Genomic DNA, 25,524 nt, shown 5'->3' with positions numbered 1-25,524 from the left:
CTTTGACAAGCACTAGTAAGTATGAAATAGCTCTGTGAAATGTTTATGCATGAAACAAAATAGTTTCCACTCCTTTAAGCCTCTTTATTAAAAAAACAATAGTACTCTGTGAGTCTGAGGAAGATGCACTGCTATGCAAATGGAATGTGGAGTACAGAGCCCTTGTGTTCATTGCTTCTGACATTAACCTGATCCCCTCAGAAACAAATAGAACATCCCCAGTCATTTTGGTGGAAGTGAAACATAGTCCTTGGCCAAGAGGGACAGGAATTATTATAAAAGGGATGGTGGTTTTCTATGTGTGTGCTTTTATGTATATTTGTGTGTGTTAGTTATTTATGTGTTTACTGCCAAGAAATTATACAATCTTAACCCAGATTAATCACTTAATTTGAGATTTACCTACCTTGCTGTTATTCCACAAAACATGGATATTTCAGGAACCATTAAACTTACCCAACCTTTAAGGAGCATGAAATGTTGGCCCCGCAGATTAAATGGTTCACAGGAGCCCTGTTCACATGGGCAATGTGTAGATACAGTGGTACCTTGGGTTAAGTACTTAATTTGTTCCAGAGGTCCGTACTTAACCTGAAACTGTTCTTAACCTGAAGCACCACTTTAGCTAATGGGGCCTCCCACTGCCGCCGCACCACCAGAGCACGATTTCTGTTCTCATCCTGAAGCAAAGTTCTTAACCTGAAGCACTATTTCTGGGTTATCGGAGTCTGTAATCTGCGTATGTAACCTGAAGGGTATGTAACCCGAGGTACCACTGTACTGAACAAGAAGAGAGAACAGGATCTTGACAGCAGACTCGCTCCTGACCTGCACATCTTCAGTAGGTTATGTCATTAGGCCTATCTGCATGCGCCTGGCCTTGCCTGCATGATGGGGAACCTTGCTTTCTACAGGACTCCAAATCACATGCATAGAGCCTGTGCATGTAACAAACAGTACGTGCAACAAACCTGTATACACAGGGTCAGGACATTCCTGTGACACCCCACACTGTGGAAATGATTCAGCGGAGGCATAATGGGAGGCAGGTGCATGAAGGTTATTGAGATGGTGGTTCAACAACAGCAGCCACAGCTAGCAGCTGAGCCAAATGCTAGAGTATAATATGGGCGGACAAAAGTATGACCCTCATCTTGTACCTGATGAAAGAACATCCTTTTTTTCTTTTAATGTGTTTTCACTGATTTTCAAGAGACGAATAAAAGAACATCAAATATCCATGAAACTTGTCAGTATACTGCTTCCTTCAAGGTCTTATCATGAAGGAAGCCAGCTAACTACATATAGAAATTTAAAGAAATTGCTCAGGCTGATATTTTTATGGAGCAAATATCTTTTCTGCTGCTCAAGAGGGGTAGAACCTGAATCAATGGATTCAAATTATAATAAAGGAGATCCCGACTAAAAGTAAGGAAGAACTTTCTGACAGTAAGAGCTGTTTGAGAGTGGAATGGAATACCCCAGAAGATGATGGACTCTCCTTCCTTGAAGGTTTTTAAGCAGAGGTTGGATGGCTATCTGTCAAGGATTCTTTGGCTGAGATTCTTGCATTGCAGAGGTTTGGACTAGATGGTCCTTGAGGTCATTTCCAGCTCTACAAGTCTATGATTCTGTGATTCTTCTCTGAGAAACATAGCTGAATCTACAGGTCATGCACCAGGCACCCAAACTGGAAGGAAAGTGAGGGAAACTGGGGAGAGGGAGGGGGGAGATTAAAATGTATAAGGCAGAGATTTGCTTCCCTGGAAGATCTAGCTGTGTGAGAAATGAAACAATGAGAATTCTAGAAATGCCTATGAGAATGCCTATGTTGATGTAAATATGCAATTTATATCACCAGGTATTCCCTAACCCAGGGAAAAGGAGCTTGTGGCCTTCCAGATGTTGCTGGATTTCATTTTCCGCAATCTCTGACTTTGGCAATGCTGGCTGTGGCTGATAGGGAATTCTGCCACATCTGTAGGGCCTTAAGTGGAGTATGGATGGGTTTCTCTTACAGCAAGGATGGCCAACTCCCAAGAGACTGCAATCTACTCACAGAGTTAGAAATTGGCAGTGATCTACCTCCTTTTTGGGGGTTCAGGCCAAAGTTGTTGAGTTTTTTCAGGGAGGTAAAACATTGAGCTTTTTTTAGGGGGGCACAGTTGTTCAGCTTCTTTGGGGGGAGCCAGGGATCTACCAGGGATCTACCGCAGATGTCCAGTGATCTACCGGTAGATCACGATCTACCTGTTGGACATGCCTGTCTTACAGTATCTGCTTGTGCCAAGTACTGCCAAGGTTTCCTGGCAATTGGCAGCCACCATTAATATGATAGCCTTTCTAAAGAATGGCCTGCCTCCCATTGATTTGTGTATGGGAAAGCTGTGTTTTGTTTTGTGGCCTTTACAAGATGGGAACAAATGAATGCAAACAACAGAAAGTATGAAGAGACTGGAGAAATTACCGTAATTTGGCCTGGCAGCATACAACAGAGTTGGAGAGCTAGCACAGCAGGAGCCAGGACTGCTCAGGATCAGAGTTTTGCAATAAGCCTCACTGGAGCAAGTCTCTCTTAATAAGTTTCCTTCCTCCCCCCCCCCCCCCCGAACTTTAGCCTTGCAGAACCAATAGTCTGACACAGTATGGCAAATTCTATACTCAATGCTTAGAGGAAAAGATGGCACCTTTCCCCTAATCCCTCAGATTTGTAAATCCTTCCTCCAATAACTGATGAATGAAATCTGCCTTGCAGTTACTTAGGTCTGAGAGAAAATGCACTCTGAGCCTCTGGAAGGAAACTTCCATATAATTTTGCTTGATAGGTTCAAGAATTGAGCCTTGGCACCAGAAATAGATTCTGGGGCAAAGTAAGTCCTGTTTTATTGTTTTATATAGTCAGGAGTTGCAAATTTCTTCCTCTGTGTTAAGAAGGTATGAGAAGTCTTATTTTTTCATTTGGGAGAAATTCATTTTCTACCTGGTTGAGCACAGACTTCAAATGACGCAAGTGACAAGCTGTTAAGAGTGCGGTGGCAATCAAACCTCTCTTGATGGCAAAGTTAAAAATATGCTTCTCTGCCTGTCAAAGTCTCAAAGATTTTTATTTTAAAGAAAGAAGTGGTATAGGCTGGTTTTTTTATGCATTTTATGAATCCAGGTGAAATATTGTGTCATGGGATGAGAGGGGGCATATAGGTTATTTTTCTCTCCTGAGATAAAGCATTAATATATAATGGTATTTAAAGCATAGCACCCTAATTGCATTTTAAAAAATAATCAGACAGTGGTCAAGAGTCCTCCAATATTATTACTCTAATTTTATCTAAATGAAAAGTTCATCTTTGTCTTGGAGTTTCTGAAATTTTGGATGACTACAGATGTCATCAGCAATCCCAGGGAAGGTTCATAAGGCAAGGAGCACCAGTCTAGGGTGGGTGGGAGATTCTCTTTGGGGAAAACTAAGACAAAATAGCACTGAGGTGTTAAATTCTGACCTTGTCATTAGGTCCTCGTTCCACTTACCTTTACAAATCCTGCTACCCTTGTGAAGAAAGAAGAAACCCTTAGAAGCAATGTCTGGTAACAGGTCACTTATAGTAGTCTCATGCTGCCTGCTTCACCAAACCTATGTGATTTTCCTCTTGGCATGTCCTTGTTGTCATGGAAATATGTGTGGACGCCATATGTCAGCTTGCAGCAGCAGTAACCTGATGTGTGGTGCATGATGGTGCAACAGAATTGCTAAACAGACATTTAATACAGGCAAGTGCATGGGATATTCTGTGTGTGTGGAGCAGGAATGGCAGTATTGCGCTGCATGTGGCATAGTCCTCATCCAAAGAAATAGCTATGTTTTGGAAATTTGCTACCCGTCCCTTCTCCCTGCCACTACCGTTCCAGATACTCTGAGGAGATATTCCCCAACTTCGATATCCTTCCTCCCCTTCAAAAGAACATTTTTGGTGTGTCAGCATTGGAACCCTTTTATTACTGCAGCTACCCTCTCTGGTTCTCCTTAAGGGGACTCCTGCCAACTGCCCTCCCAATGACAAAAGGAGATTCCCCAGATCTTTCTCCTGAGGCGATGGGTGTCTCTGTTGGCACTGTTGTTTGTCCTCCCACTTTGCTTCTTGTCCTGAGGCCTCCATTTTTTCAAGAGTGGGTAATAGGGCAGCTAAAGTGCACCCATAGGCAATGCCCTAACTGTGTTTGCTCGGTCATGGGAAATATGCCCCTGGTGGACTACTCGGGTACCAACTCTTTCCTTCCCTATTCCTTTCAAGTTAATTTGGCTACCTTTCTGAAAAAAAAGATAAAAGGGAGAAATCAAGGGAAGGAAAATTTGTGCCTCTCAGCCCCACAAACTATTTAAATTGTGAGACAGTAGCACAGCAGTCAGTTGACACCAGGCTGAAGGAAATGTGTTAAAACCATGTTGGGAGATAAAAGAATCGCTTCAAGAACAGAAACTGAAAAATCTAGGGTGATAATAGGCACATCACAGGAATGCAATGATTTGGGAGAAGTTTGGGTCACTACCTAAAGACCTGTCTGCCCAAAGTTTCCTGAACATCCATTCTGATTTGTTACATGGTGTTGCATTAAGTGTTATCCTACACTTTCCAGAGCACTTTTCTCATAATGCTCCTTATAGCAGAAAGTTCCATTTTGGGAGGGGGGGGTGGATTTGTCATGCAAAAGCATCAAATCAACTATCAAAATAGCAACAGTCCAGAAGTGCCCATCATCTAGATTCTCAGGAATGAATGAGTGAGCAAATGACATCAAAAATAGAATAAAATGGTCTGTACTATGGCAAAGGGTGCTTGTTTTTTTTTTCAATTTTAAAAGGGCTGGGGAACATTCAGGAGTGGGGGGGGGGATGGATTAACCCCACACACTTGTATTTCCAATGCTTATCACACGCACATTCTGTGGCTGCTGCTATTTAAAGTTTTAAAAACAAGCACACATCACCAAACTATGTGTTTAATGTAAAGTGCGGTTTGGTCCTATTAGTGACCTTTTAAGGACAGGAAAGTTCCATTCACTTGAAAGCAGAAATTTCAGTAGATTGTGCCCCATATTTCACTTCCAAGCATGCCTACCTGGCACATGTCACTTCAGTTTTGGCCTTCACTGTCTTGGAACAATGTTTTGCATATTTCCTGTGCATACATACCTTCTCCACCCAGAGAGCACAGTTTTAAAAAAATGTTTTGGACCACTCAAAAACATTTGGCAAAAAGGGAAGTGACTTTCAGAAGCGACCATATAGTTGTGTGTTAAAAGGCAAAATTATGACTGTGTGTAGGTGACTCCATGAACAAACACAGTGGTGCATATTCACCATATCTAGAAAGAAAGGAAGACTCCATAGGAGGAAGAGGAGCCAGGGAGGATGCCTGTAATTTCTGCTCAGAAAGAAAATTAGCATTAAAAAGAAAAGAGCTTTTAAATACTGTCCTTTGAGCTAGAAGTGGAGTGCAAGTAGAGGCTGAGTGTAGGATGCAGTATGAACATCACTTCCTCAAGACACTATTATCGGTACATCTGGTTACATGAAAAGCTGCCATTCTGGACAGCAACCATTCCAGTTTCAGATACCAATGCAAACCTTGAGCAGTCATCATTTGTGATAGTCTGGAAACCTAGAAGAATCTGGTATTTCAGACGAATCCATGTGCTGAACGCCCAGCCTTTGCTTCTCAGTTGTTTTATAATACCTATTTTAAAAATTGCACACAATGGGTCATGAATTGTTTAGTCTTTAAAACTGGAAATAATAATATGACTTTGGCATGAGAAATTCAAAAGAACAGGAGGACATGTCATTTAAAAGAATATACAGTGCATTTAATATATAATAGCATACTGTCCTGTAGTTTACAGTACTGGAGGCAGATACTTTCATTCCCACTGGATGCCTAAAACCAGCCTTTCCCAACCTGGTGCCCTCCAGATGTTTGGGACCACAGCTCCCATCTGTCCCAGACAGCATGTCAATTGGCCATGCTGGTATCTGAAGAAGTGTGCATGCACACGAAAGCTCATACCAATAACAAACTTAGTTAGTCTCTAAGGTGCTACTGGAAGGAATTTTTATTTTATTTTGCTTCAACGATGGCAGACCAACACGGCTGTAACTAGAGCCATGCTGGAGGTTATGGGAGTTGTAGTACAAAATGCCAGGAGGGCACTAGGTTGGGGAAGGCTGTCTAAAACAACCAGTCCTGTTCGCTGTTTCTCTCCTCTCTCAGATTATGGTAGAACTGAACTGAAAGCATTCTGTGAACAACATGTTTGTGCTGCTTATGCAAGAAGCAACACAGAACTCAAAGCAAGGTTTAGTTAACTTGCTTCATGAGACAAAATAGACAGTGCATGAGGTTCTTTGTTTGGACAGATAGACAATGTGCTCCCATGTAGGCTATGACAAGTAACACTATTTTGGCAATACGACACATTGAGTTTTAGAAAAGGCATCAGTCCTAGGTAGATGCCACCGAGGTTCCTGCCCCTTTGTGGAGGCACAGCTATTTGTGGTCCTAAACTGGCGTGGGCAGCTGCCCATTGAGTGTCGAGTGCTTGATGCTGTCATTCAAGGTGGTGGCTCGGAAAGTGTAAGACCGCCCTCTGACCGAGCCCTCCGTATAGAGCCTCTCCGGCTTGTTCTGGCAACGGAAGAACATGAGGAATCCATTGCGGTAGTTCTTGTTCATCCAGCCATAGAGCAGAGGATTAGCAAAAGTGGAGCACATGGCCACCACGTGGAACACGGTGTAAAGAAGCTTATAGTCATGGAAGATGAGCACCAGGTCAAGGTCAACAGCAAGTTGGAAAACATGGAAGGGGAGCCAAGAGACTGCAAACACCACCACCACCATGACCAGCATCTTTGTGGTCTTTCTCCTCCGGCAGTGACTGTCACTCCTAGCAGTGGGACTGATGTGGCTTTTCAGCTTGAACCATATTCTGATGTAGGCGTAGCAGATGATGGAAAGAGGGAGGACATATTGCAAGAGGAGCATGGATAAGCTGTATATGGTGGCGTCCCTGCTTTCAGAAGGCCATTTCTCAGAGCAGACGGCAATTCTGAGATTGATGGATGGGATTTCTTCGTACCTGTACTCTCGGAAGATGGCCAGTGGACTGGCTAGGACGGCGGCAACCAGCCACGTGAAAGCGATGATGGTGAAGCTGACCTTCTTGGATATCCTGCTATCCAAATGGAAAACAATGCATCTGTACCTGTCCAGAGCAATCACGGTTAAGGTGAGAGTAGACACATGGACACTTAAAGCTTGAGCGTAGGAGACCAGGTGACAAAGCACAGCCCCAAACTTCCACTCATCCAACAGAGTGTAGGCCAAAGTGAAGGGCAAGCAGAGTGTGTCTACCATCAAGTCTGCCAGAGCCAGGTTAGCTATGAAGAAGTTGGTTACAGTCCTCATGGTTCTGTATCTCACAATCATGTAGACTACTAAGGAGTTGCCAATGAATCCCAGAAGAATGATGAGGGAGTAGGCAGCTATCAATATGATCTGGACTCCCAGGATCTTGGTACTGTCCATCATAACATTACTGGATCCTTCAAGCCCCTGGCTAGGGGTGGCAAAGCCCTTTGCATGCCAGCTGAATGGCAGTTGTTTATCCAAGTTATGCTCTTCCAGGATGATAGTGCTGTTGGCTTGATCAAGCAGCCCCATTCCTATTTCTTGGCTTATTTTCGCTTCTGGGCTAATGATTTATGTAAAGTTTGCAACTCCACCTGTGAAAATGGAAACAAGAACACACAAAAAGGATATTTTAGATAGGAGGGAGGGGAAACCCTAGATATTTCAGGTTTCAACAGCATATTCAAGAGAGCATTTCAAATTAGGCTCTATCCCTAAAGTCCTACCAACACTCTTTCAATTAAAATTCATTGTCCATAGTTTCCATACAACGTTTTCATGGCTGTTCTTTGACTCAGTTGGATGCCCCATCTCCCATTTTTATCCACATGATAAAATTAATGCTGACCAAAGATCTAAGAGGCTGGTCTCAATTGAATTATTTGCATTAAAAATGTATTTACTTCAAAAAAATTATTTGTCTGAAATTGAATGGGCTGAAAAGACCCTTTCAAATGTCATGCTGATGTAATCACATAAACCAAATCTTCTATTTAGCTGCTAACAACAGGCAGCCCTTGGCCTGCAATCTGCCTCTGTGGTCTCTGGTGACATGGGCTCTGCTTGTCAGAATAATTAAATCTGAGAGAAGGATGTGGAAGGAATACAAATAAATATATAAATCAATAAAGGACTGGGAAGGTAATAGAATCTGTGGTAGTTTGCCCATGAGGGTGACATAAAGTTGCAGTTCCACACACACTTACCTGGGTGAAATAACACAGTGGGAAGCAAAGTCTAAGTCACATGGGGTCATGTAGCATCCTTAGGCACCCATTGGGCCCAGAACCCTGGCTGGGCTGAGCACCACCACTCAGCCTGGCCCTTTGACTGACAGTCCAATCCACTGGTTGCTCATCAGCTGCATCCTGGAGCTGTGTGTTCAATTTCCCACAGTGCCCCTGAAGTAGCATTGCTTTGGGGCACTGGGAAATTAAAATGGGAGCTGCCATTTAAATTTACCACAACACCTTGTAGAGATCCTTTGTTGGGGGAACTGGGCTGGGGGATTACAAAGTTGTTTCATCAGAGTGCTGCAGCCACCAGTTCATGTAGCTGAGGGTCCCCTCAAAGGTGGAGCTGGCTGTGTTTTGAATACACATACTTAGGATTGGGCTGTCAAATGGAAGGCCTGGAGGACTTTCTGGAACCGCAAACTTTTCCCATTATAGTATACATCATTCAATTTTTTTGTTTTTGTTTTCATAATCTGAATCTGTGAATTATTGGTATGCTAGGGTTAGTAACTTTATCAGTTACTATCATTGCCAAACAAGATATAAGTGGATCTCCCAGCATTTGTTTTGTTTGTTTGTTTGTTTGTTTTGTTCTTTTAAGATAAAATGAAGAGGGACAATGTTCCCAATTTCCCTGATTTAAATCATCCTATGATTCTGCCAAAGTAGCCATGGATAGGAAGAAAGACTGCTACACTCTGGGATACAATTGGACTCATGAAGCTAGCATAACTTGACGGTAGGTTGTGATAAGAAATCAAGTGAGTTACATGCACGAGTGAGCAAGCTCCAAGATGCAGATTTGAACAAGATAATGTTTCTTTCCTAGAGCTAGACACAGCTTCTAATTTACAACTTCCATTAAGCTTCATCTCAAATGAATATATCCCCAATGCACCTTGAGTTTCCAGATGATAATTATCTCATCATCCAGCACACCCAGCTGCTTATCACTCCCCTTTGGAACATTCCAAACATTTGCTCTGACCATTCCATTTTAGCCTGAAGAAAGGTTATGTGAACCTGAAAATGTGATTATTGTGTTTTTGCATTTGTTCCTAAGCAACCTGCATTCATTCTCTCAAAAGAAACGTTTATACATTTCACATGCTACACTCCTCAACAATTGGATCATGAAGACTCAGTGAAATCAGTGGGGCAACATGCAAACAACTAGTTTAAAGCTAGTGGAACTGAGTAATTTGGACCACAAATATCATTGACCTGGTTGTTGCTGGAGCATCTATTTTTCACCATGTGGCTGTTCTCTTGAGTTTTTCCGTGAAATGCACGCAGTGGTTCCTTAAACAAATGGGTGGGGAGAGAGAATGGCTGACCAGATGGTGATAAAGGCTGAAGTTATGTCACAATTCATAATAAATGTCCCTTTGTCCATTTATCACTTGGTAGAACAAAGTTCATAATCCCTCTTGGGAGCAGCTGCAGGAATTCATGTTGCTTGGCTGCTAAACTCTGCTGTATGGGAAGAGAGGAAGAGAGGAAGGGGCCTGGTTTAGATTGGTCTGAGCTCTTTCCTCACTTAAATATTATTGGCTCACAGAGATGAACACCAATGGGTTGATCTGGGATGGTGACTTTTGTGGTAGATTCTCTATGAAACACAAATTAATATCCCTCTGTACAGTTGTGAGGATAAAGACTGTCAGTTCAACTTCATTGCTGCCCAGAAACACTCTTCTGGCTCAAGCTCCCTTGTGCTGTAGGGTTCATATTGACCCAAACTTTTCAGCAAGAATGAACAATAACTCATGACACAACTCAAAAGCTGGTGACATATGGGATTAAGGTTGGGCATTGTGTTTCAAAGGCTCCCACACTGTCCTGTGTATTTAACCCTCATGGCCACAAATTTGTGTGTTAACATGTGCTAAGTTTCACTGTTGGTATGGCTTATTTTTCTTGCCATTTCCCACCCTCCACCCCTACTACTTGCCATACTGGACATTTGTAAACTTGAGGGAAATGGGTATTAATTGCATGATCAGCTGAGTTCACTTCTGATTTTACCAGATTACTCTTGTAGCAACTGCCTATAGGCATTGCAGAAAAGCCTAGTGGTCATATTTAGCCAGAGCTGTCTAGGATAACATCTAAAAGTTATCATGAAATAGACTCACCACCACACTGACTGTTAAAAGTATTGCCTACAGACACCAAGCTATGTTCAGTACTGTGGTTGCAGTTCTAGCCCAAGTTAAGCACATTTATATTTTATTGATAAAGTGATCTTCGGATGAAGAGTGGTATATAAACTCAGTAATCCAGCCCCAATCCAGCTCTAGTCATGCATTCATTAGTGGCTTGGGCTGGGGTAGCACATCACTGCTCCACATCAAAAGGAGCATCTGACCGAGGGCTGACCCAAGCAGCGGCGTAGCGTGGGTTGTCAGCACCCGGGGCAAGGCAAGTAATTTGCACCCCCTAACCCGGGGCAAGGCAAGTAATTTGCGCCCCCTAACCCGGGGCAAGACAAGTAATTTGCGCCCCCTAACCCCTAACCTGCCGCCGCTGCCAGCTTCTTCTTGCTGCTGCCTGGGCTGGTCTGGTGTGGTTCTCTCCCGCGCTCAGCGCTGCGCTGGGCGGCCGCTACACTGTCCCTCCCCCAGATAGTCCCTCGCTCTCTCTCCGCACCACACGCCTGGTACCCACCCCCTCTACAGTGGGCGGCGACCCGGCGGCTCAGATCGGATTCGCACAGCCAGCACTGCAGTGAGAGAGAGTGAGTGAGCCAGGTAGGGGCAGAGAGCTGCGAGTGCGAGCGCGCCCCCCCCAGATGTTGCGCCCGGTGTGGCTGGCCCCCCCTGCACCCCCCACGCTACGCCACTCGACCCAAGACATTTTGTTGCTTGATATGAAGTGGCAAATGGCACCCCATTCTCCACCACCACCCCCAAGGTCAATGTGCATAATGTCCAAAGCCAGCCAAGTCATTTCGACACCTGAGGCAAAAACAACAACAACAAACCCAACAAGCACATTTTCCCCACCCTGGCAATAAAAATTCAACAACGACAAATTAAATGACTAAAATTATCCTTCTCTTTCTGACTAGTTCAGTTGGATTCAGATGAGCTATGTAGCTGCAGATATTAATCCACATCAGCCACCCTGATTTAGATTGGTCTGAGCTTCTTCGTCACCTTATATATTATTGGCTCACAGATCTCTCTTGATGGTTCCAAGGATAAACACTGAGGTATACACACAAGCTGAAGCAACACAGGATGTCCTAACATGCGTGAGCATGCGATAGTTTGTCTATAAGACCCTTTTATCCAGTAAAATATATTGAGACCATGCAAAAATAAATTAATAAATTGTGCGGGTTTTTCCCATGTGTGTCCATGATACCATTCCCTTTACCGCTGTATTTGGCTTGACTGTCCCATTGACTTCCACATGCTGATAGCCATGGATAGCTCACTTGGTTAGAGCGTAGTGCTGATAATGTCAAGGTTGCAGGTTTGATCCCCATATGGGACAGCTGCATATTCCTGCATTGCAGGGGGTTGTGCTAGATGATCTGCAGGATCCTTTCCAACTCTACAATTCTATGATACTGTAAATCTGATAATTATACTTGATTTACTCATCTCCTTTGCAAGTAGGCTGAAATGGACAAAGGCTGCACAGCAAATTATGCTTGCTCAGTTGTCTTCTTCATATTTTTCCCACTTCAAACAATTAGCTGCAGAGTAACCATTATTGCAATTTCTAAAAGTTAACAATTAGAGAACAGTCAGAGGTACAATTATTGTTCGGACCATTTCGGATTATTTGTTTTAAGTGTCTTAATGGGTTTTTTAAAAAATAGGCTAACATTTCAGAATTAATTAATGCATTTCAGAAATGAGGCAAAGTAAAAAGTGTGATCAAAAATAATTTGCAATGCTTCTAGACTAGTTAATATCATGCGGTGGATTTCACCCAAACAGAAATCACGTTTGCTGAAGACATGCTGAAATTTTAAGCTGTAGCCAGGCAGGCTCCTTGAGTATATGGAGAAACTGCTGGTGTTTCGTAAGAATCAAGCAACAGTTAGGCAGTCTTGCTGACTGGCACAGGGAGAATAATTCATTTGTGACATAATATAGTTGTAAAAGCTCTAAGAGACTATTAAACTTTTTGGTGGCAAACATTTTGGGTACTTTCATGTGTCTTCTTTCCCATAGAAGCAATAACTAGCAGGGGTCATGGCCAAACAGTTAAGGTGATACTAGGACAAGTTAAGCTAATGCAGTGAATATACAAAGCAGGGTTTCATAAACTGTGAGCAAGGGATCACCAGTGAGCCTCAGCCCTCTTTCAGGTTGCAGCCTCAGTGCTGGGGCCTGCCCGGTGCTTCCTTGCTTCTTCACCCCACCCATGATTCTAGCTTCCCACATGTGCAGTACAGAGGCACTCATGGGAGTGGGAGCTGACTAGAGAGTGAGACTGAAGTGCATGAAGTTGGAGGGAGGAAAGAAAGAGAAGGAAAGAGATTAGGAATGGGCACAGTTGCTGGCAAAGTGTGAGGGAAGGAGGAAAAAAACAGGAAGGAGGCAGAAGGGATGCTCAGGCAGAGGAAGAGGAAAAGAAGCAGCAAGTGTGGTGTGCTGCTGCTGCATCTTCTGCCCCCTTCCGTCTCATGCACACACATGTACAGTTACTCGCTTTCCCACAGCCCAGTCTTCCTTCTTAGCTAGCAAGCCTCCCCTCACTGCCTTCAAAATGGCAGCTGTCTCAGAAAAACAACCAGCCATTAGGCAGTGGTGCTAGGAAGTGGGCAACTGGTGTGTGCGCATGTGCTTGCATGTGTCATGTGCTAGGACAGAGGAAAAGAAGGTGAGACTGAATGAATATGACCAGGAGAGGGAGAGGTTTGAGTTGGGTGGGAAGAGAGAATCTCCCTTCTCTGAGGTGAAAGGGCCCTCAGGAAGAGATAACAGAAAGAAGCTGTTATGGGAGGAATAAGTGTGCATAACAGGAGCAGAGAAGAAGGATCAGAGAATGTAGACCTTATTCCTTCTACTCCCCACAAACTGAGGAGGAAGAGAACGGTAAATGACAGAGATGAATAAAATGCTTTGAAAGGCACGAGTATGGGAGGAAAAATATAAAATAACAAGCTTTCTCCACATGGGAGCCTCTGGGTCAGCAAATTCTGCTGAGTCATGACACCTCCAGAAGCAACTGGAGGAAAGGTAAACTATGGAACTCCCTGTCACAAGGAAATCGTTGTGGCACATTTTGAAGAGGAATTAGCAGTGCTTTTTTCCTTTAAAAAATGTTTAGGGGTACTCTCATTTTCCTACTCATATTGAAATACTGCCCCTCAATGAGGCTAAACTTAGATTCACAAAATGTTTAGGGGTATGCATACCCCTGCGTCGTCCCCCCCACAAAAAAGCACTGGGAATTAGATATCAATTAAAAGCTATGTCAGCAATTGCCAGCTGATTATGCCAAATTCCACACTCTTCTGCCATCATTTTGTGACAGAACTGGATCCAGAAGATCTCTCAAACTATACATTTGCCATGGCAGGCAATTTACTGATTTCCTGGACCCAGAAACCCCTCCCCCACCCACTTTGGTCTTTCACATTGTAGTGGTGTCCTGTGTGAGGCAAAAATTCGTTGGCCCACCACTTCTTGCCTTCTGTTCTGTGTGTGCACTATGTCACAGTTGCGATGCCCTGCAGCTCTCCCACTTGGTTCAACACCCAGCATGGGGAAAACAATTGCGCTGCCCTACATCTGCCTCTGCCCACAGAGCTTCCATCCTGCAAGTTGTCTGATTCAGTTTATTATTCCTCATCCAGCCCAATGCTCTATGCAGACACCAGTCCAGGGCCTTTTCAGCCATTCCTGATTTAGAAATTACAGAGAATTAAAGTTGGGTATCATGAGCAAATATCTTGCTCCAAAACTCCTAATGGCTGCTCCCAATTGCTTCATGTAGATGTTAAATAGCTTCAGAGACAAGATAGTGCCCTGTGGCACCACATAACCAGGGGGCCAAGGAGCACTCATCCAATGCTACCTTCTGGAACCTGTCCTGGCGATAAGACCAGAGCCACTGCAGAACAGTGCCCCTTAAACCCATCTCCTGTAGAGTATCCATTAGGATACCATGGTCAATAGTATCAAAAGCCCATGAAAAATCTAGTAAGAGTAACAGAGTTGCAGTTCCCCTGTTGCTCTCCCAACAGAGGTCATCCATCTAGGCAGATTCAGTCCCAAGCTCAATCTGGTTATGTGTACACAGCCTGTATTTGGACTGGATTAGTTCAGACTGCAAGTTGTGGGCATGCATGATAATGTTCCTCCATGCAACAAAGAATACTAGAATGTCTAGCCAGCATCTCTAGAGGGATTTAAAAAGAAATAGAGGAACGTGAGCCCCCATGATTCAGAAACGTTATACTAGAAATAAGTTGATTGTTACATAAATAAGTAGACCTTTTAATGGAACGGAATAAGATTCCAACATGATAGACTTTTAGGAAGCAATGGATTTAATTAAAGCCAGGAAAGTACTTTAGAGGTCAACTAAAGTTGAGTAAGATCTCATAATATGTTTTGATGATATAGGCTGGAGAATCAGGCTAAGGTACTCTGTAAGATTAGAGGGAAACAGCTTAGAAGCCATTATGCTAATAATCTAAGTTCAGACAACAAAGTCAAAGGACTTGAATTGCTGATATTGTGACTACAGTACAACTGAAATCTGATAACATTAGTGGGCATGTACTTCTAGGGTAGATGCCATCTATGAAAGGTGGAGCTTGGATTATCTAAACAGTTGCAAAACTACAAGGTTTATTGAACACTAACAGCACCCTAATGTAGAATTGATCTACCCTAGTAATATGATTCTACAAGTTTGGAATAATGATCTACTGATATTTGCATGGGATCAGAAATTACCCTAGTGCTGGATCAACCCTTCCTCTGCCATCAGAAGTAGTAGACTTTCGGGTAATTTTCTCTTGATGTGAATAAGTATAAGTAAGTAAATATTTACTATATGTAAATATTTGCCCAGATCTTAGGTTGACTCTTGATTCAGGCCTTCAGAGCAGATTTTTTTAAAATGAGAGCTGTTGTTCTGAAGGCAACAGGTTAGGGCACTGATAACTTGCAGGAGGGTTGCAGTCCCTTCTTAGCAAGGCTTTCTGCTTCTAATTTCCTGAGCCTCTAACCTCATGACATGGCATGCTGTGCAATAACTGAAAGCCTCCTGCTAATGCTCCAGATTTGATCTGTCACTGCCTCAATTATCCTGCCCTACTGAAGATGTGGAATCTATGTCACAATACAATTTTCGGTGTTAGTGGTGCCACAGGGCTCTGCTGGGTTTTTTTTGGGGGGGGATTTGCCACAACACACTGTAGCTCTAATTGCTTACCACAGGATTTCTGGGTTGTGCTTGTATTTCTCCATTTCTGCTTGCTTTGATTCTGGATTTATTCTAACACGTGTGTGTGTGTGTGTGTGTGTGTGTGTGTGTGTGTAAGCAATTAAGAAGTTAGTGTTTTGTCACCAGATTCATATTTGTATGAAAACATGGTTGGTATACTCTCCACCTTTGATATTGTTAAATGGGCATAACAAGTGATACAGCTGAATATTAATTATTCTAGGTTTAAAAATTATCACGAGAAGGTAAATATCGTTCTTTCTGTGTGATCAATGTTTGGTAACTAGTATTAAAGGGGGCATTTTTGGCAACCTTTTCAGGCTTTTGTCATTCTCTTTTGATCCAATGTACCAAATTTGTTAATTTGGACATTAATTCTACATCTCAGAGCTTTCTGGACCCCTGCCCTATGTACACACCATATATTTAAAGCACATTCCCCCCTAAAAGAACTGCAATTTGTTATAGTTGCCCTACTCCGTAGATGACAAATTGTGGGCTTTACCCGAATGTGTTACCTGGAATAATACTTGGAAGTTAGCAGTAGCTTAGTGACAGAAGGCACGTATAAACAAGGGAAAGGGGAAGAGATAACAAAAAACACACTCTGTAGAAACAGAGCACTTTAATTAAAAAATTCCTCCCAAGAGCAGTGAGTTTTGATTGCCTCCAGCGAATGGAATGGGAGAAGCATATAGACTAGAAGAAAACAACATCAAGAGGAGAGGACCCTTTACAATCACAAGTTATCATTAGTGAAAAGCTGGAAATAAGGGTGTTTGAACCGCCCCAGCCGCCTTTCGCTGTTTCATATCTAATTATCAAGGGATGGAAGCCATTTCCATCACCAGCTTTGTCCATGAAACGTACAAAGAGACATTACATTTCCTTCCAACTCAGGGTAATTTCTCCAACTGTTGTCCTGCTCTCCGTGTAATAGTGTTTATCTACCTTTGCCTTTTTATAGTAATAAAAGAGGAGCCTTAAACTGCTGCTAAATCCCCATCTTTGTGTGTCAAATTAAACTTTCACAGCTTCCCTTTACCTCCATGCTCTCCCAGTTATCACTTTGGCTCCTTTTCCTCTGGCAATTAATTTCCTTTTCTTATCACAACTTTCATTATTACTCTTGCAGTTATTATACACCAGTTGTTTCACCCTTCCCTCAGGTTGCTGGTAAGGGGTACCTTTAAAATAGCAAACATGCCTTGTAGAGGATGAGGGAATGCTGAGAATAATATATATTTCTAAAGAACAACTAGCTAACTTTTTGCACCTGGGAGGAGTGCAATGCTATTTACCTCAGGTCCTGGAAGCATTTGAAATACTGTGTACTGGTGGATGGGGCAGGCAGAAATGGAAGCATACCAATGACCATTAGGTCCCAGCAAGAAGAATAAAATGTGATTAGCATTGCAATCCTATGCAAGTTTACTCAGATCAGCAGTAAGCCCCATCAAGCTTACTCGCAGGTAACATTTCATAGGATTGTTTCCAAGCAGACCAATTCTAGCAAGGGGCTGGGAGGCATAGAACAGTGAATTCATTGCCACATCCACAGCCCTCCAGCTCCTGCTCACCAGGGTGGAAGCTTGGCATGCTGGTAAAGCAGAAATGAACTGACATTGGATCCTGCAGATCCATCCCCAGCCCTGTTCTGCTCTGCTCTCACCCCCAGCTAATACAGTCAAGAAGAACACTGCTGGTGGTATCTTCCCAGCTGCCCTTGCTTTCAGTAGGGAGGCTCTCCACTACAGTTGACCCCCACCCACGGGAGGAGAGATGAAGCCACCTCACTCCCTCCAGAAGGGCTGAGCAAGGGCTTAGGATTCAGTTAAGACTGCCTTTGTTCCTAGTCTTCACTTCCTTTGTCCCTCAGACTTTCCAGGCGGTTGGAGGGGCTGCATAGCAAGTACTCTGATAACACATGGCTGCACTCCTATGTACACTTATTTGACAGAAAATCTCATTGGATTCAAGAGCATTTGCTTCTGGATAGGATTGCACTGTAAGGCTGTAATACTGCATTTTTATTCATTTGTATGTATGTATGTATGTATGTTGTTGTTGTTGTTGTTGTTGTTGTTGTTGTTGTTGTTGTTGTTAATCATTCACCTTTCTGCAAAATTACTAGGGAGCAAGTTCCATCAAACTGATTGAGACTTACTTCTGACCAAAGAAGCTGAGGGTGCATTGTGAAAGTGTCTCTCACAAAGTATCACTGGGTCGCTCTTCAGCGATATTCAAAGCACAGCTGCTCTCTCTGTACAGTCTTACAACGTCTGCAATTCCTCAAAAGCACTTAGGAACTTAGCGGAATGTCTGTGTCTGCCAGGACCTCAAGAGAAAACAGTCAGGGAGGTAAAATGATGAAGCCTAATTAAGTGATTTGTCCCAGGTGGCTCAGAAATCCAGTGGCAGAATACAGCTTTTAAGGGAGCTGCCTTGTTTTGTTTTGTTTTGTTTTGATGTATCTGACACCTGCGAGCCACATGGGAATCTGGAACTACGCCAGTACCAGCACTGAATGATCCCTACTTGTCCAAACAGCAGATCAAGGGATTTGTGAGATCAGGCAGCACAGTTCAAATGAGGGATTTATACAGCAGCCCTATTACAACTTGCACAACTTTGAACCTCATGTCTGCCTGGTACGGCTTTGTGTACGTTGCTTTGTACTAAATCACTCACCGCAAAGGTATCATCTGATCGCTGCCTGACACCTTTTAGTAAGTTCTTTGTCATTATTTTTTAAAAATTGGGCAGGTGGCTAAAGCCACATTCCCAAAGGAAAGGTGAGAGATAGGGCTGTGCTCTGAAGACAGGATACTCTGTGAAAAGATCCAGACAACACAGCCAGGAGGGGGCAGCCACCAACACTCTCCGTTCAGCTGTGTTGTTTTTTTGATGATTGCAACAACAATGTTTTACATTTAGCGTGAGACAGCACTCTGCTTTTTCCAAATCGGTGCTGTTTCGTCATGTCAAGCATCTGGCTCAGGGGATCAACAGAAACAGCTGTTCCTTGTTCGGTGTGATGCTTCTTTCAGACAACGGAAAGTGAGGGGCAAAGGGAAAGTACGGAGGATTCACAAAACTGCAAGTTAAAATGGAATGCCCCGAAGCACCACAGAGCACAATCTTCAGCCCACTCCTCAAGGACCCCCTCCATGCTCAGTAAGCCAAAGGCCCTGTGCTAAAAACCCAAACCAATCTTCACACTTCTGGACTACAAATCCAGCAAAACAAAGAGCTATGTCCGACACCATATTCATGACGTCTGTCATAGCTTCATTCTGTTGAACCAACCCAACCCAGATATTTCTATCTGAGCAAGCTTTTTTTCTCATTGTGAAATGCATTTGAAGATGACACCAGATATTCTTAAACATGTCATTTCATGGAAATTCAGCTCAACAGGATTCACTCCTTAGGACAAGTGCAAGAAAAACAGCTGTTTTCTGGTGGCACTTAGAGTAAATTGCAAAGCTGTCTAGAAGGGAGGAAACAAATGAATTGTGCATAGGGGAGGTTATGCATCTGGTATTCCCATTGTAAGGAACACTTGTAGGGGTTCGCTTTTTTAAAACCTATGCCCGCACTGCTCCTCAAGCATGAGTTTCCCGTGCAGTTGGACTAGTGAAATACTTTCTTTGCCAGGAATAAGTCAAGAGTTATGTCTGTGGATGTGATCTGCCATGCACTTTGCAAAGGGAGGACAAGCATGGTGTTGGAGGAAGGAAATAGAGAGCAAGAAGGCACAGCTGGAAGTCTGTACTGTATATCCCAACAGGGAGGTGGGTGGTCTTGTGGGACCAATGCTCCTCATGCATGCAAGTTTGTTTCTTGCTGTGTTCACATGACATCGTTGGCATCAAAATGCCAACCCAAGTTTTTCTACCATTGAACCTGAATTTTCCCTTTCTGAGGGAAATCCAGTAAGTTGTGTTTTTTAAAACTACCTGTTGCCAATGACTTTCTTGTGATATCTCAATGGCCTATTTGCAATATCTGGAGGCACCTGGAGTCTCCTGAAAAGTCACTCCATCTCTGTTGCATTTAACTGCTACACAGAAGCTGTTACAGGCTGCAGAATGCTCAAGAACTGGCCCATTCTTTTAATTCTATGTGTAGGATGCAGCCCAGAAGCAGACTGAATGTAGCTGGCAAAAGAGCATGCCAAGGTGCACCAGCAAGAACCTTGTCCCTCATTCTGTAAATCCAGCATCTGCAGATAAAGGAGAGTGCTTATAACTAGTCAGTGACCAGAAGAATCAGACTTTGCACTGTTTTACAAAAGCTGCCTGGGAAGGTGAATGAGACCAGAACCCTCCAACATTGCTGTGCTGTGCTCTGGAGATCGGAAGAAGTCATATATGCTGACCAGTGAGTGACCCACCTTTTGCATATCTTTCTCCATCTCATCCCACAAACATTTGGAAACTCCTAGCACTATTGCTTGCAGCACGTGCCTCTGTACCACCACCTGAGGCTTAGCAACAGACAATATTCCTTTCAGAGAAACAAAGGTGACAAGGCTACACTGCGTGAACGATCACTCCCCTATTGTCTCAGTTCGTGGGTTTTGCAAATTTGTGTAGCAGCGGTTAAAAAAACCCCTGCAAAACATGTTCAACCAGAGACGAAAGAAATAAGGGTATATGGCTCCACAGTGAAGCTATGCTTCCATGTTCCCACCTTCAACTCTCTTAAAAACTATTGTCTGTCTTCAGACTAAAATTAGCTTTCCAAGAATGCTGTTTTATAAGTGATGGCAGGGGATGATAAAACATGCTAATTCTCAGCTGCACAGTAAGGTACAAACTCTTCTCTCCCACCAACAAAATAAGACTCACAAAAAATGAAAAAGCAGTTCTAATTGTCCTTCCTGGATGATGAATAAAAGGAAAGCCACTTACCTGAAGTTACTGTTTCATTGCTGCGACGAACCAAGCTCCTTGCTTCTGTCTTTGCACTCTTCTTCCACTTTGTGATATCTCGTGGTGGCCGAGACAAAAGCACTTTCTCAAAGTAATTACTTTCAGAGAGCAGCCTTCCTCCCCCTACCCAATTACAAAGGAGCCCTTTCCCCAAGAACCTGCTTCATTCTTGACAAAGGGAGAGGTGATGAGGGAGGCTTTGACTTCTGAACATGACTGGCAATCCCTATCCCTCAAAGCTGGATGCTCCGTGATGCTGAAAGAGAGGGGGAGTGTGCTTAACCAACAGCAAAGCACAGGGAGAGAGGGAGGGAGGGAGGGAGAGAGAGCGCCAGCGGTTGCTGTGCTGCTCAGGGATTGCTCAGCCCCCACTGGGCTTCTTACTGAGCTAAAACATCCAAACTGGATTCTCTGGCAATGAAATATAGGTTACAGATAGCATGGTGCACATCAGCTAGAGCACCATCTATATGGCATTCAGAAGATCAGTGCTAGGTCTGCCCCTGGTACTGAGCAGCTTGATAGCCCTCGGCAAGATCTCCTTTTCTTTGTGCCATTATCCATGCCTTCTCATTACGTGATAAATATTTTTAAATACACATGAGGTATTAACCTTTCCTAGTTGTTGTATATCTGCAGTAACTGTAGGTCTGCTTGCATATTAGCATATCATAGCAAAGTATGCCATATTGGATATGCACAATGTTTCCTACAGTATGTGATGTGCTTGCATCTGGCAGCACTATTCAAATAACTTGTTTATTTATTTGATTATTGCATTTCTAATGGCAAAGCCTCATGATTTCATTTGGAGAGGATGATATTTTCATCGCTATAATAATCCAATGTATACTTACTCAGAGGAACTCCCATTGAACTCATACAGCTTACTTTCAAGTACACATGCAGCAATCACAATACCAGAAATAAGTGCATGGAATGCAGAGTATCATGTAAACCTTTTATTTATTTATTTTTTAAGAAAAGCAATGTGGACCAGGCCTAGTTCCATAGGTCCTTAGTACATCTAAGAACATGAATCTCACATTTAAGAACTGTACTGATATACACACATACCCTGTCCTTACCATTTTCAGAGTTAGGGAACTTCCACAGTTTATTGTGGGTTCACACATGCAAGTTTTTCACAGCATCTACACGATGCCATCCTCATCAAAATGCCACCCCATATCTCCCCTACCCCAATTTAATCCTGATTTACTGTTTCCGTGTTTTGTTTTGTGTTTTACTTATTAGACTTTCTGCAGAAAAGGGTGGCATTTTGGTGAGGACAACGTTGTGTATGAGGCAGCCCCATAATTGGAAAATTGGTAAACGTTTGGAGGAATTGTGGCAGCACACTTGATAACAAAAGGAATGATGTGCTGGTGAATTGGATAACATAAATAAGTATCCTAAAATGGATACCAAGTTTCACCACATGTGAAATTTCAAAACTAACCAGAAGCTCCTGCCAGAGCAAATGATTCAAGGAATTCTGAAGCAAAAGGGGGGCGGGGAGAGAAAAGAAGATGTTTTGATAAGTATATCAAAATTTCTCAAGGGGGTTGTGTGCACTCCTAACCCTGGTGTATGATTTACATGTAAATATATATTTCACGGCAACCGCATTGATTCTCAATTGTTCTGTTATTAGATAGAAAGCAATATAAATAAAGAAAAAAGAAACAGGGAAAAAGGTGGTATGAAGCAGAAGTTCACCCAAGATTGAAAGCCAGCATAGCAACCAACCACAGATCTTTAGAAAGAGTAGTCTTTCGAATAACAGCTATGCAGCTGAGCTTCCTGCCGGCAGGGCCTGCAAGTGCCCAGTCTCTTCAGCTTGAAATCTAGGAACAAAAGAGGCTGCCTTAGACTGAGTCAGACCAATGAGCCATCTAGCTCAGTATTGTCTAAAGTGATTGCAGCAGCATTCAGCAGGGCAGCACAGCCAGGGCGGCATTGCACACCTGGCTTCCCAATGCCGAGTGTTACTGCTGCTTACTGAGAGAGGGGAGAAGCAAGGAGCTCAGCAGTGTGAGCACAGCAGCACTGAGCCCTTCACATCTTGCCCAGTGCTGGATTTACGTATAAGCTAAACAAGCTATAGCTTAGGGCCCCACTCTCTTGGGGGCCCCAAAAAAATTTAAAGAAAAAAAACCCTGGATGTACATTTCCAAAATATAAGATAAAAAACAAATAAAATAAAACCTACATACAGCAACAGTGTTTTGTGTTGTGTAGGCTCTAACAACAACAACAACTTGTATTTGTATCTCACCCTCCCTGGCCGAGATCGGGCTCAGGGCAGCTAACATCAAGAAGAAGAAGAAGAAGAGTTTGGCTTTCACTCCCTTTAAGGAGTCTCAAAGCGGCTAACATTCTCCTTTCCCTTCCTTCCCCCACAACAAACACTCTGTGAGGTGAGTGGGGCTGAGAGACTTCAGAGAAGTGTGACTGGCCCAAGGTCACCCAGCAGCTGCATGTGGAGGAGCAGAGACACGAACCCGGTTCCCCAGATTACGAGACTACCGCTCTTAACCACTACACCACACTGGCTCATCAAATATAAACATTGATATAAAATCAAACAATAATTAAACCACCTTTTAAAAACAAATCAGGATAGAATTAAAATCTGAATTAGATGGCTTTCCGCAGGATTTGGGTTGGGAACAATAAATGCTCATCAGGCCCAACTGTGTACGCTGATCTTATATGGGCCTGTGAGAATGCTGGGAGGCCCCTTTTGTACTAGTTCTTATACAAAAAGGGAAGGGGAGTCAGGCTGAGCCCTGACCAAAGGCCTGGCGGAACAACTCCATCTTGCAGGCCTTGCGGAAAGATGTCAAATCCCGCAGGACCCTGATCTCTTGTGGCAGAGCGTTCTTGTGGCTGGTTGAGGCCAGCCTAATCTCCCTGAGGCCTGGGATCTCCAAGATGTTATTATTTGCAGACCACAAGGTCCTCCGTGGGGCATACCAGGAGAGGCGGTCCTGTGGGTACGAGGGTCCTAGGCCTATGATGTGAGTAATAGGCCCTGTCTGCTTCCTAAAATATCACTGGTTTGCTCATTTCTATATACAGTTGTACCTTGGTTCTCAAACTTAATCCATTCTGGAAGTCTATAACAGTGACAATTTGTTGTTTGACAAAGGACAGCTGGACAAATAAAGGGCCTCATTACCTTCAGTAGCGTAGGGCCTCATTAAACCTAAATCCGGCCCTGGTCTTGCCCTGTCTCTCCCCCAGTATGTGGCAGGGATTGGGAAGTGAGGTGTGCAGTGCTGTCCTGCCTGCCCTGTCCCACCAACTACTGCTGACTGACTGACAGCAGCTCTTCAGGACTTTGGACAGGAATCTTTGCTGGCCTTGCCTGGAGACACAGTGAACTACAGCCCTTCCCCAGTCTAGTATTGAGAGGATAAATATCAGTGCTATTTTTCTAGAAAAAGAGGTGCCAGAACTCACCATGAACACCTTGTTCTCTTATAATGCTCTTGTTCTCTTATCATGGCAAGGGCGCCCACCAAGAACTGAGTTCCAGCTCAAAAAAGCCCTGATAAATATGCAACGTAGAACCCAAGAATGAAGAGCTTTCATCTGCTTTCAAGAAACATGAGCCGATATAGCTTCAAGATGCACTCAGGTGCATTTCAAGCTGCAAGCCCTTGCCAAAGAGGCAAAGCTAGGCATAGCGAGCGTCTGACTCCAAGGAGATCGTTGCTGGAAACCTGGCAAGGGGTTCTTTGTCGGGAGAGGAGCCAGATGGTGCAACAGACAAAGGAAAGCAGCAAACATGTTCAAAATGCAATTATCCTTCCCTTTAGCACATTAGCATCTCTTTTCAAGTCACCTGCGGCCTCCAGCCATTCAGTAAATGAGCATATGCAGCAAATATAAGCGTAACCATACTTGTTAATTTACAAGGCAAGCATTACTCAGAAGTCTCTGATGAGTGCTTTAACAATAAATGGGACCATATGTACCCCTAATAAAGATCGCCTAGAGATTGCCCAAGTCTGTGATGCTCTGTAGGAATAGCCAGGAGCAAGGAGTGAATATGTCACAGCAGACTTCCAAGCACCCTAACCATATGCTCTGTCAGACCCAAGCAGCCGTACCTTCCATCTGGCAACAGCTAGACTACGCAGTACAGAATCGGCGTTCTGTCTCCATCCACCTGGCAGGCTGCTTGGATATTGTAAGCATTGTGCAGAAGATAACTGAATGTCAGTCTTTGGCCCCTTGAGAGAAGGCATTTGAGCATGAGTGCTCACTTGAGATAATCTAAAGACAATGAAGTTTAATGATCCAAAGTTTAATGGTCCGACAAGGTTGTGTGAGAAAACAAATATACACAGGTCTTTTCACCATCAGGTCTGCCACATACCATTTAGCAGCCATTCAAATGTGTGCCTGAAGAACTCGCCTCTAGAAAGCTGGTTGTGCGTTCCCCCACCGTATTGCAGATAGTAGATATGCTACATAGGAGAGGCGTAGGAAGCGGGCAGCCTCTCTGAAGGCTCCGAACTTTGCCAGAAACATTTGGAGGGGGGAAGGCAACAACTCTGTACCAGGAAAAAGCACACATAGCATTCCATCCTGATGTTGGGAGGAACTAAAAATAATTCAGGCATTTTAAAGCAAATTTGCATACATTACTTAATTTGGATACTTTAGTTTGATGGCAAGATTTTGATTTCGGAAGATTTTGTAAATTGCTTTCTATAGTAATAAATG

General features: G+C 43.4%; 1 protein-coding gene across 2 annotated transcripts; it reads right to left on the bottom strand.

The window, feature by feature from the left end:
• Positions 1-5,755: 5,755 nt before the first annotated feature.
• On the bottom strand, positions 5,756-21,087 carry LOC128407952 (neuropeptide Y receptor type 2-like). 2 transcript variants are annotated; one of them, XM_053377012.1, is made up of 2 exons: positions 20,761-21,087; positions 5,756-7,774 (listed from the first exon to the last, which is right to left on the bottom strand). In XM_053377012.1, exon 2 carries the CDS (start codon positions 7,710-7,712, stop codon positions 6,552-6,554), a length of 1,161 nt encoding a protein of 386 aa, XP_053232987.1. In that variant the 5' UTR covers positions 7,713-7,774; positions 20,761-21,087; the 3' UTR covers positions 5,756-6,551. The 2 variants fall into 2 exon arrangements, with proteins under 2 accessions (XP_053232987.1, XP_053232988.1); XM_053377013.1 differs by lacking the exon at positions 20,761-21,087 and adding an exon at positions 9,641-10,331.
• Between the last annotated feature and the right edge of the window lie 4,437 nt (positions 21,088-25,524).

Source organism: Podarcis raffonei, chromosome 2 (assembly GCF_027172205.1).
Source record: "Podarcis raffonei isolate rPodRaf1 chromosome 2, rPodRaf1.pri, whole genome shotgun sequence".
In the NCBI taxonomy this organism is placed as follows: Eukaryota; Metazoa; Chordata; class Lepidosauria; order Squamata; family Lacertidae; genus Podarcis; species Podarcis raffonei.
This window is presented reverse-complemented; position numbering and strand designations above follow the sequence as displayed.

Bases quoted from the DNA above. Each gene is read 5' to 3' on its own strand.
- LOC128407952 (XM_053377012.1), bottom strand. From the start codon at position 7,712: ATGGGGCTGCTTGATCAAGCCAACAGCACTATCATCCTGGAAGAGCAT.